We start from the raw sequence: 12539 nt of genomic DNA, 5'->3' as shown, positions 1-12539 counted from the left end.
GCGAGCCGCGGGGAGAGAGAGGGACGCAGCCGCGGGACCAGCGCGAGAGTGGACTGGCTGGGGCGTCTTGGTTCACTCTCGGCGGCAGTGGCGGAGGGGAAGGGGCTGCGAGGTGAGGAAGGCGGTGTGTGCTCGAACTGAGTGGGGTGGGGGTGGGGGTGGGGGTGGGGGAGCGGTGGCTTTGGGACCCCACGCTGTGGAAGGTGGCGGACTGGAGAGAGAGGAGGAAGAAGGAAAGGAGGAAGGACCGCAGCCTCAGCTGCCTATGCCTCCCTCTAGATGGGTCCCTGCAGTGTCCCTCTCAACCGGCCCCGCGGCTGACCTCCCGCGCGTGTGCGTGTGTCTGCAGCCCCCTCCCTCAACAAAGTTTTTTCCTCCCTTGCCACCTTTCCCCTTGCTTTGTCCCTCACCTTCTCCAGCTGGAGGTTCTCGGGGAGAGCTGCCCTAGCAGCTGTTGGTGGGGCCCGGGAGGAATTTTGTAGGGGAGCTGTCGCGATTGCCCCCTCCTCTGCCCCTCAGTTACCGGGTGCTCTCGGCTTTGGCCGGAGTTGGGGTAGGGGGAGCGGTTGGCCCATCTTCTCTTCATTACTCTCTTCCTCTGCCAGGCCAGGATCAGGTACCGTCCCAGGGTGATCGGGTGGCTGGCTTCTCACTACTAATGAGGTCAGAGGCGCCCTCGTTGGATGTTTAAACCTTCTCTTATTCCAAGTGGCCGCCTGCTGTCCCTCTCCATTCATTCATTCTCCAGGACGAGGTGTGACTGCTGCATGCTGCTCACCTAGGTGGCTTTGCACCTCTGTCTGGGGCAGACCGGTGTATGGCCCCATCTCCCCCAAGCCGAGACGGTTCTTTCTTGCTCTCTCTTCTGTCTGAGATCTGATGGGTGTGTGGTCCGAACCTCCTCTCAGCTAAGTCGGGAAGCGGGGAATGGAGCACTTTAATTCTGGCCTGATGAAGTATGGGGAGGGGTGAAGGCAATAGATGTATAGTGTTGTGGAGGAGAGTGCTAAGGTTTTAGGCCCTTCTTTGTGGAGAAACAGACCTGAACAAATATTCACGTTGTTAGCCTTAACTATTTCTTTATAGAATGAGGATACACATTGTTTATGTATAGGGTGGATGAGTGAGTGGGTCGGAGCTGGTTCCTTGTGGAACTTCTCTCAAGTAATTTATTATTTTTCTCCTTTGCTTTCTCTGGTAGGGTCCCGTTGGTGGAGGATTATTGCACCGGGATGATTCCAGCTGTTGGGAAGTAACTGAGCAACGTCTGGAGTGCTCAGGCCTCAGAAATAAGGGAAGGGGGCTTGGGGTCTCCTGGACAGCAACTCTGGTGCTTCAAGGCCACCCATGACCTTCAGGATGGAGGCAGATGGTCTGGAGTGGCTCTTCATCCCTTTACACCAAATGGTGTCATGGGGTGCCTCAGGGGCCATGGTGTTTGGAGGTGTTGTGCCATATATTCCCCAGTACAGAGACATCAAAAGAACTCAGAATGCTGAGGGGTTTTCCACTTATGTTTGTTTAGTGTTATTAGTAGCTAATATTTTACGGATACTGTTCTGGTAAGTCCAGGTCTTTTTCATAGCTTGTTTGTATAAAACTGAGTGCTTCCATTTTATTGTGCTGCTTGAATGGGAATATTGCTAAAGGGTATAGAAAATTGGATTCAGTTTCCCATTTATTTTTTTTTAAACCTTTTTTTGGCTCCCTCTACAGTGTCTATGACTAGTGAATTGTGCTTTAAAGCTATTTTGATCTGTAGTCAATCCCTTTCTGTGTCTAAGATTATCTAAGCCCAAACTAGCCACCCATATATTTTGGATCTGAATTATTTGTTAGTTTCTGTTCAAGGATGCAAGTTTGCATGTTATTAGAAAAAAGCAAAGAGAATTGAGTGAGTAAATTTGCTGCTGCAGCAAAAACATTCATTCTAAATCCAAGTGATGGTGACTTTTGGAATCTCCAGTTAGTGTGGGTAACTTGAAAGAGTTTGAAATGATTCTCATAAGAATTATAGATTGTGAGAACTAGAAGGAGCTTTGGAAATCATCTGTTCTAATTTTCTTATTTTGTAGATGAGAAAACTGAGGCTCAGAGAAATAAAGCAACCAGCCAAAGGTCATTTATCTCCTAGAAACAAATGAAAGTATCTACAGGAAAGAGTAGCTTGGTGGCTCAGTGGATGCTGGGCCTGCAGGCAGGAAGACACAAGTTCAAATGTGGCCTTAGAAACTTAACTAGCTGTGTGACCCTGGGCAAGTCACTTTATCCTGTTTGCTTCAATTCCTAATTTGTAAAATGAGCTGGAGGAGGAAATGGCAAAATACTCCAGTATCTTTGTCCCCAAAACCTCATGAACAGTATTGGTATGATATAGTCTATGGGGTCAGGAAAAGTTGAATACAACTGAACAACAAAAGTCTGGAGCAGTGGTTCCCAAACTTTTTTAGCCTACTGCCCCCTTTCCAGAAAAAATATTACTTAGCCCCCTGGAAATTAATTTTTTTTAAATTTTAATAGCAATTAATAGGAAAGATAAATGCATCTGTGGCTATCACCGTGCCCCTGGATTGCTGCAGCACCCACCAGGGGGCGGTGGCGCCCACTTTGGGAATCACTGATCTAGAGGAAAAACAGATAAAAGTAGATGGTGGGGATATTCTAAGGTCAAATTACAAAACCTTTGCTTATTTAGTCTTCCTTCTCTTAAAAGAAGGGATAGTTCTAATGAGTAAATATGTTTCAGGAGGAATTGTTAGCAGCCTCTGAAGAGTCACTTTCCTTAGTCCATTAATTTGGTAAGAGAAGTTGAACCTCCTGGGCTTGCCTAATTGAGGCTTCCTTTGAGTACATTCTTATGGTGGCCATGTGACTTATTTTACACAGCTGTCCTGATGATGATAACTCAGCACAAGTGCTTGTTTTTGTACAACATAAGTCAAAACTGTATTTTAAAGATTGCTTCCCTTACTTCCTTTTCTGTGGCCAGAGAATGGTCTAACATTTACTTCCCCCTTCTGAAATGGTTTCTAATTAAGGCTGATGTTGAAAGGAAGCAGGGTTCCAAAATTTAATTGTTTCTGATAATGTTTACTCTGAGTATGTTGATGGAGGCAGGAATAAAAGATGGTTTCTATTGGGAGTAACAGTAAGAAGGGAAAGAGTAAAAGACAAGCCAATAGTGAATATTCCCAAATTTAAACTCTTTTTATCATCTAACTATTCAGTCTTTGTGACTGGTGAATAACATTTAAATAGGAAAGCACTTTTGTAAAATAAACTGTGTTTTAAGAGGGGGCTATAAGACTACTTGAAATATTTATTACTGTTGTATAAAACAGAATTACTTCATGGAAACTGACCAGCTTGTCGGTTTTAACCAGATTTGGGGTGTGTTTTTTTTAACCATTTAAAATAGCCCAAAGTAAACAACCCCAACCCCTTTTCCATTTAAAAAATATCTTTTTGGCAAGATACAACAAGTTTTAGTGGAAAGAGAATATAGAATCAGAGGAACCAGGGTTCAGATCTCTCCTTTGCTACTGTGTGAGCTTGGGTAGGTGAATTATCTCCCTGGGCCTGTATTAGATCCTCTGTCTTTGAGGAGAGGGCAAAATAATCTTTAAGGACCCTTTCAGTTCTAAATCTTATAGTATCTATAAAGTCAATTCATCCGCATAATCTGTCCTTAGTGTAATATTATTTTCAAGAGCCATTCCAAAAATGACTCAGTTCATGTTCACTGTGGCTGGAAAATCTTAACATATATATAGTCAACTTTCCTTAAGAGTATTGATTGGGGGCAGCTGGGTAGCTCAGTGGATTGACAGCTAGGCCTAGAGACAGGAGGTCCTAGGTTCAAATCCGGCCTCAGACACTTCCCAACTGTGTGACCCTGGGCAAGTCACTTAACCCCCATTGCCTACCCTTACCAATCTTCCACCTATAAGTCAATACACAGAAGTTAAGGGTTTAAAATTTAAAAAAAAAAAAAAAAGAGTATTGATTATAAGCAAGAAACTTTAAAATTATCATCTTTGGTGTTTTGTTTTTGGACACCTTTAGCTCAGATTCTAATCTTCTGACAATAGTATGGTATGTTTTTATGTCTAGAAGATTCCCTTCCTGGCTCCCTTCACCTTAATTCTTTCTAAGTCACAAAATAGCCTGAAAGATTGACTTTTGTCTTTTTTAGGAGGGAGGGGGAAAGCATGTGCCCCCCCCCCACCCCCAGTAAAGGGGAATACACTGTGGAGATTATCAATTATTGGCAGGTAAATTCCCTTTATGCAACTTTGAGGGGGATTAGAATATTCCAAAGAACATTTGGACATTTGCCCAGTTTTTGTAATAATTGAGATTTTGGGAGATCATAGGGAATGAGTGGCCACAATCTACTCCTTTAGGGGAAACTGTTTAGTAATTTGGCATCATGGGAACTTGCCTAGACTTGCTTTTGGAAGTAGTTTAGCTTTGACTATTTCTTCATACCTAGTAGGCATCTAATTAATGTTTAAATTTTTAAAAGGATGCCTGAAAGCTTCTAAAGCAAGAGCATACTTTAAATTTACTTCCATTCTAAGTGCATTTATTTTAACCCCATTGTACTAAGTAGAGACTATAAAATTGAATTAAAAACACAATCATTTTCTTACACTTAAATGTTTAATATATTGATAAAACTATTTTGAAAACTGGAAATTAACCAATGTGAGAGTGGGATTTTTGAGTGTTTTTATAACTAATTCTGGTAAATGAATCCATATAAACTATAAACCTTTGTTTAAAAAAAAAATGCCTAGAAGTTCCAGAACTCTTTATAGCACAAAATCCAGATATTGCCTTTTGCCTACATGCAGCCCACAACAAAAGTCCATACTTTTACAATTTTTAAACTGGAAAGACAACTAAGTTATGCTTTCTGGGCTTGAGATAGCTAAGAAAATGTGTAAAGGAGTAGAGGGGGTGGAGTGCTTAAAGAGGCAGGAAATGATAGGAGCCACCAACAAATGACAGACTGTCTACAACAACCTAAATTTAACATCAGCCATTAGAGGTCTCTTAAACATGAGGATTAATGAGCATTATTCAAGGATAGGTAATATCCAGCTGCTGGGGACTGATTTCTAATATTAAAGAGAGGAGTGGGTCCATAAGACCTCTGAGACTAGGTTTGTAGCATCATTTTGTTGACTTTAGAATCTCTTAGAAAGCTTTTGGACCTACTGAATATGTCGTGGTCATGCTACAATTCATTACATACTAATAATTTTATTTGGATCCATTCCTGCCATACAGGTTTAAATTATAGATCCACCGAATACCAGAACTGGTTGGTGCTTTTGTTCCTGCTGCTTCCGTGTCTCTTTCAAGAGCGCATCCCATTAAGTTTTTAGTCTTCCAGACAGGGGTAAGGGAAAGGAACAAACATTTATTAAGTATCTACTATGTGCTAGGCTCTTTTCAAATGCTCTCATTTATTTGTCACAACCCTGGGAGGCAGATTATTAATTTTCATTTTAAAGTTGAGGAAACTGAGGTAGACCCTCATTGATTTGCCCAGAGGTCATTTAACTAATAAATGTCAGCTTCTTTTAACAGTAGAATCTCCACAGAATCCTATTGATTTTGGGAAGAGAGCCAGTGCTTACTTTATGGGCTCACTCTGTATGTTCCTTGGTTTTTACTTTCTTGTTTTATTTTGATATGTGTCAAGATAGACCTGCAGTCTGCTGGAATTGGTGTCATTGAGTAATATTCTATTGGAGTTCTAAACTAAGAAGCTGTTTTTGGATAGTAAATAGAAAATTGTAATGAATCATAATCTGCTTTTCAGTGCCTTAGCATGCTTTACTGTCAGATTGAAAGCTTTGAGCATTTTCCTTTATGTTATCATGTTCATCATGTATATTAGTCTACTAGTTTTGCTATTTCACTGTATTAGCTTATAAAGGTATTCCCAACATTCTCTATAATTCTTCATATTCATAATTTACCATGTTTTAATAATACCCTATTCCATTCATATACCATTGAGTATTCACCATTCTTTCCAGTTCTTTGGCATTATGAAAAGTGCTGCCACAAATTGCAGCAATTTTGTTGTCTGTTTAGAATGGGAGTAACAGGATGGTTTATGATTGAACTACAGATAGTAGAATATCTTAATATTAGAGAGTCTTGTGTGTATTTATATATTATCTGGCTCTATTTTAACATTGTTAAAACACTTTTCTTGCTCATTTGACTGGATGTTAAAAAGCACTTGTGTTCAGAACTTCTTTTTGAGCATCTTCACAAGTGAAAAATAGGAGTTCTCTTTTGTTAGACTAGCTTAAAATCATATATATATATATATTCAGATTAACTAGTAATGAGCTTCTCTAAGTTAAGAAGAGGGGATAGGTGCTGGATATTATTTGTGAATGCTTTTATGGAATAGCTTAAACTTAATTTATATATTGATGTTTCTTCCTTGCTCAAGAACTTTACATTGTCCAATCTTGACTCAGATCTTTTCTACCTAAGCATTCTATGATCTGAATTAAATTTTTGTCATTCTACCTCAATCCCCTCATTTTACTTGAAGAAACCAAGGACCTGAGAGTCCTGATTTCTTCAAGGTTTCACAAATAGAACTGTAGTTCACAAGTAGAACTGGGACTGCTCTCTCAACTTCACCACTCCAATGTTTCTAGTCCTATTATTCAAAGGGAGATATCCATCTTTTGCTTCTGTTAATCATTAATTTAATCTTAGGTTCCAGCCAGACTATTTCCCTGCATGATTACTAATTTCTGAAACTAGAGGAATATCTGTAGAATAATAGAATCAAAGAGAAAGAAGTATTTAATTTAATAATATTATTTTTGCCAGTTTTTTTTTTTCCCAGAGAGATCAAATGATTTCCTGAAGCCATGTAAAGCTAGTTTTGTAGCATTGCTGGAACTAGAAACCCTGGAAAATAGGTCGTTCCCCCTTTTCATTTATAACTGTTTTTAATTTTTCTTTTTTAATATTTTTGTATCTTGGCAGTCTGATGAAACCCATGGACCTCCGTCTTAGGATAGTGTTTTTAAATGCATTAAATAAAATCCGTAGTATTACAAAAGAAACCAATTACATTGAAATACATTTATGATTTTTTTAAAAAAGGTCATAGACTTGAGATTAAGAACCCCTGAAATGTAACTTTTCTTTCACCTAAAATACCCTTTCTTTCTTCAGTCTGTTCAACTTTTTAAAGTCTGACTTAACTTTCTTTTCCAGGATCCCTTCTGCTATTGTCTCTTCTTGTCCTTTCTTTAAGTCTGTCTCCTCAACCTTTTTTTAATAAAATGTTATTTTTCATTTGGCATAATACTATTTAATTTTTCTTTTGTGGTTTTAGGTGTTTTCTTTGTCTGCTTACTTGCCTCAGATGGGCCTTTGCTTTCTTAGGATGGTAGTAAATGTTAACGTGTGAACGAGGTAATTTATTGGCAAGAGTCAACTGGTACCAGAAAACTGTTAGTAAGAACCCTTATTCTAGTTCACTCCACCTGCCTTCTCTTTCTACATAGTATTTACTGATCTGAGTTGCCCCACTTCCTACTCCCTCAAGTCATAGCTCTCTTAGTCAGACCACTTTTCTAACTGGATTGTAAAAGCTTTCAGAGCAGGTTCCTGCAATGATTATGGAAATTAGTGCTAAGATAATATGAATAAAATCAGAATAGTAACCTTTTTTAGTTTTAGATACATTTTATTATAGTAAAAAGAGCTTGTTTGCCAATGTTTTATAGGGATTTTTTTAATAGCATAAATGAAGGCTTTGTCCAAGTCTTCCCCTGCATGTGTTTGTTGATTACGTGGTTTCTGATATTTTTGTTTTTAATTACTAATTATGTTAATTGCTTTCTTAATATTGAACTCTATTTAATTTTCATGTTTATAGTTTATATAGTCCCACCTAAGAATGTTTATTAGTTTTTTCTTTAAAAAAGAGCAATAGCTTTATTTTTTAAACATTATTGTCACTCATCTTTTTTCTTACTAGATATTTCCTTTATTAAAAAAAAAGACATCAAACTAAGCAAAATAGGCAGACTCATTGCCTGGATCTAACAATGTATGCTACGATATGAACCCATGATTCTCTGTCTGGTGTTATGCTTTCTGGTGTCAAAAACTAGTGTTTTTAAATGATTTTTTTTCCCCCTTTCTGTTATCACTCATTTTGTATGTTATTTCTCTCTCCTGATTACTTTGTTCTGCATGAGTTCTAATGAATCACGCCAAGTTTCCTTGACTACTTTTTTTCATGACATAACTAATATTCCACAATTTCACATACCACAATTTATATGACTTTTCCAGTCAATAGGCACCCACCTGATTTCCAGTTTTTTGTTAACCCCAAAGTTTTTAGCTTTCTTTTCTTAAACATTTTTTGATAGTCTTTTTATTTTTCCTTTATCATTTACTTACTTCTTATCATTTACTCTTTTCTGAAGGTTTGCCTCTTGATAGTAGAAAACTGTGGCTAGCCACTGGGTTATATGGTAAAGAGTAAGGCTTTAATCAGATTTTGAGTGAAATGACTTGAAAGGGAACTGGAGACCTTGTTGGTTCTCCTGGCTAGAGCCACGTGTAACCTTAGAGAGCTGCTTCGATGTGAGGTTCTAGCTCCATTAAATGGTCTCCCAGCTTGCCAGAGAAACTACCTAATGTCCTCTACCTCAAAGGCTGTGTCTCAGAAGCTCTGGACTGTGTTTGTTTAGTTCTCCTGGAAATCTTCTGATTTGGCCTTTATTTACCTCCTCTTTGTCATTTTTCAGAAGATTGTCAGTGACTTTTTATTTTCCTGAAGTTTTGTTTCTTTTTGTTGCTACTGTAGGTACCTTGAACCTCTACTCTGTTCCCTTCCCCACAGTGTGAAACAGTTCCTGTTGGGTCTTGTTGGGAGAGAGAAGGGGTCAAGTAAAAATCAGATTTTCCCTTGGCAGTTGTATAAATTGTGTGATGAATTAAGATTTACAGATTTTCAGGGTTTTTCCTGGTAGGATTCAGGTTGTTCAGATTGAGAATGTTGGTAAACATTTTTAGGTTAGTCAGATTGAAGAATGCTGACAGATTCAGGTAAGTGGGATTGCTGAAGCACATGTTAGATCCTGTTTGTTCCCCTGCTTCCATGCTTAAAGAGTTCTGTTGGCTTCTTATTGCCTCCAGGCAAAAATGCAAATTCCTCTGTTTGGCATTTAAAAGCCCTCCACAATCTGGCTATAACCTGTCTTTCCAGGCTTCTCTACTCCTAAGTATAAAATTGTATTACCTGTTGGTGTGCTTTTTCACAATCTGACCTTGTGACCCTCTTCCCTGAAATACTCTCAACTCATAGCATTCCTAGTTCCAGAGACTTCTACTTGAGGCCTTTTCTGAATTCCATGCCTTCCCATCTTTGGATGAATTGCCTTGTGTTTACTTTGTGCATACTTAGTATATATTTTGTATTTAGTTATTGTTTAGTGCTTTCTCTTCTGATAGAATGTAAGCTACTTGAAGATGAGATTTTCTTGTTATTAGGCACAAAGTATCTAATAAATGTTTGATTGTCTTGCTCCATCAGGTTAATATACTCCCCCCCTCCTCCCTTTGATGTTAATTTTATTTTCCTTCTGGTATTTTGGCTTTAGTTTTTTTTGTTTTTTGAAGAAACCCTTATCATATTAGGAACTTTTGCTCTTTGAGATTATTCTTTCTCTAAACTCTATTTTTTTTTTTTTTTTTTTTTTGGAGATCTATTGCCTGATCACTCTTTTAGAGTCAATAGGTAGGTTGCATGCTTCATTATTAGTTCTCTGGAATCATAGCTGATCATGTTATCCATCAGAGTGCTTAGGTATTCTGGTTTTGCTCACTTTACTCTTCATCAGTTCACATATGTTTGTCTTCCCGGGTATTTCTAAAAATCATCTCATGTCTAAATAATCCATTATCTTCACATGCCATGGCTTATTCAGCCATTCTCTCAATTGATGGTTAATCCCTTTGTTTTCAGTTCTTTGCTAGAACACAAAGGGACCACTGTCAGTATTTTTGGATCTTTTTACTCTTTGATCTTTTGTGAGTCTCTCTTTAGTTGTGGTACTATTGGTTCAAAAAGTAAACACATTTTAGTGACTTTAATTCCATATTGTTTTCTGAGATGACTAGATTAATAGATCCACCAATAGTAAGTACAATAGTGTACTTTTTTCCCACATAGCACTACCATTTTTTCATTTTCCATATTTGTCATCTTTGTTAATCTGATAGATCTGAGATAGGGCCTCAGAGTTGATTGAATTGTCATTTCTTTAATTACTGGTCATTTAAACACTTTTTCATATGGTTTTGATAGCTTGGACTTCTTCCTTTGAAAACTGCTTATTCTTATCTTTGATAATTTATCTCTTGAAGCTTGCTGCCTCCTAATTAGATACTTTGGAGTCCCTAGTTCTGACTCTTATCTTTCAAACCAGAACTGGAATTATTCTGCTAATTTTGAGTTTTGTAGATGCGATCCTTTTAGATGAAATATTATAAGGAAAGACAAAAGGCAGGTAGGTGGCTCACTGGATTGAGCTAGAGACAGGAGGTCTTAGGTATACATTTGTGTTTTTTAGGGTTGACTTTCTATACTTTATAATTTTCTCAAATGTTTTGAAAGGTCTTTTTTCTAAGACAGAAGGGTAGTAAGGGTTAGGCAACTGAGATGAAGTGTTTTGCCCAGGATCACACAACCAGTGAGGCCAGATTTGAACAGGGGATCTCCTGTCTCTAGGCGTGACTCTTATTCACTGTTCGATTTACTTGCCCTATTTTTACTTTTATTATTTTTATTTTCACTGTCACATATCTATATGGAAACCTTTTTGATATGATCATATGTCCACTATAGTGAAAAACAAAATATTTTTTCCAGGTAAATGGAAACTACACTGAGACTCAGAAATTTGAAGTTTTAGTTTTGTCTCTACAATGGACTAGCCATATAACTGTGGGCATTTTACTTTATTGAACCTCAATTTCCTTACCTGTAAAATGAGAGAGTTAGACTAAATGATCTTATGAGTTCTTTTTTCCAGCCTTGAAATTCTATTACTCTCAAATTCTGTCTTATAGGAATTCTGTAGGCCAATAATATCACTTACTTTTAGCCCAATATTCCCAATTTCTAAGGTGATAGATAAATCCCTAGACTTTAAAGAGAAGGATCAGTTGATCAAATGTTTATCATTAAGTCAGCCAACATTTAACAAGCCTTAACTACTTAATCTGTGCTTGGTACTATGCTAAGTACTTGAGTATATAAAGAAAGCTAAAATAAAATAACAGAAAAACCCATTTGAAAAACAAAAGCAAAACAGTAGTCTCTGCTCTCAGGGAGCTCATGATGGGGGAACTGCATGTAAATGGCTTTCTGGAAAAAGGATATATACAAGATAAATGGGATATAATCTGTAGTGCAAATAGGGTGCATTTCACCCTATTTGCACTACAAATCTTAGAGGGTAGGTACTAAGATTTAAGTAGGATTGGGAAAGGCTTTTTGAAGAGACATGATATAGACTGTCAGATTCAAGAATCAGAAAGGAGACCAGTATCATTGGATTGAAGAGTACATAGAAGAGGGCTAGAAAGATTGGAAGGAGTCAGGTTATGGAGACCTTTTAAAAGCCAAATAGGAGATTTTATATTAAGATTATACTTGGTCCTCAAGACTGTGTTAAACACTTTGAGGATTACCAAGGAAACTAAGACATGAGCGTTTTCTTTGGGGAATTTTCAATCTATTTGGGAGAAGATAGTACTGCCATATGACACCATTATTTCATTTCAGTTGAAGTATTTACTCATTGCTTGGTATTTGCAAAGCTCTGTATTAGGTGCCTATATCTATATCTATACATAGATAAAATTTAGATTCTATTGGATTGGAGAAGAAATAAATACTGAAATTATTAACAATGATTGTACATATATGAGAATCTAAAGAGATGGAATTCAATTAGGGTAAATATAAAGGCTTAAACTGATGTTCGAGAAATGAACACAAATACAAAATAGAGAAAGCATGGTTAAACATCAGGTTGAAAAAGATCTAGAGGGGACAGTTAGGTAGCACAATGGGTAGAGTGCCTAGCCTGGTGTTGAGAGATCTTGGGTTCAAATCTAGCCTCAGATATTTCTTAACTATGTGTTTTCACAATTAAAGCTATTTAAAATAGGAATGTGCTTTCTCAGATGGTAGTGAACTCTAAATTTTTAGGAGCCCTTTAAACAAAAACTGAATCAATACTTGTCAATTATTTTTAGAGGAAAGAGATGGACTGTACCAAATGGCTTCTGAGTTTTCTTCCAACTCAGTAATTCTGCGAAGTTCTAAGGGGAGAGAAATTGGAGTAGAATGAATTAATATTGAGGGTTACATTTGAATTGCACCTTAAGATGGCAAAACCACACAGGACGGGTCTCTTCTACTTGACCATGAATCAGGTGGGCTATTTAGATTTCTT

The 12539-nt window shown here is 37.6% G+C and overlaps 1 protein-coding gene across 2 annotated transcripts in view; it reads left to right on the top strand.

Moving 5' to 3' along the window:
- The first annotated feature begins 430 nt into the window (after nucleotides 1–430).
- Nucleotides 431–12539, top strand: part of SLC66A2 (solute carrier family 66 member 2) — a 152855-nt gene continuing 140746 nt past the window's right edge. For both annotated transcript variants that reach the window (XM_044667275.1, XM_044667270.1), the window contains exon 1: nucleotides 431–1562. In XM_044667275.1, the coding sequence (XP_044523210.1) occupies nucleotides 1348–1562 (215 nt within the window). In that variant the 5' untranslated portion in view covers nucleotides 431–1347. The remainder of the gene's footprint in view (nucleotides 1563–12539) is intronic.

Source organism: Gracilinanus agilis, chromosome 1 (assembly GCF_016433145.1).
Source record: "Gracilinanus agilis isolate LMUSP501 chromosome 1, AgileGrace, whole genome shotgun sequence".
NCBI lineage: Eukaryota > Metazoa > Chordata > Mammalia > Didelphimorphia > Didelphidae > Gracilinanus > Gracilinanus agilis.
This window is presented reverse-complemented; position numbering and strand designations above follow the sequence as displayed.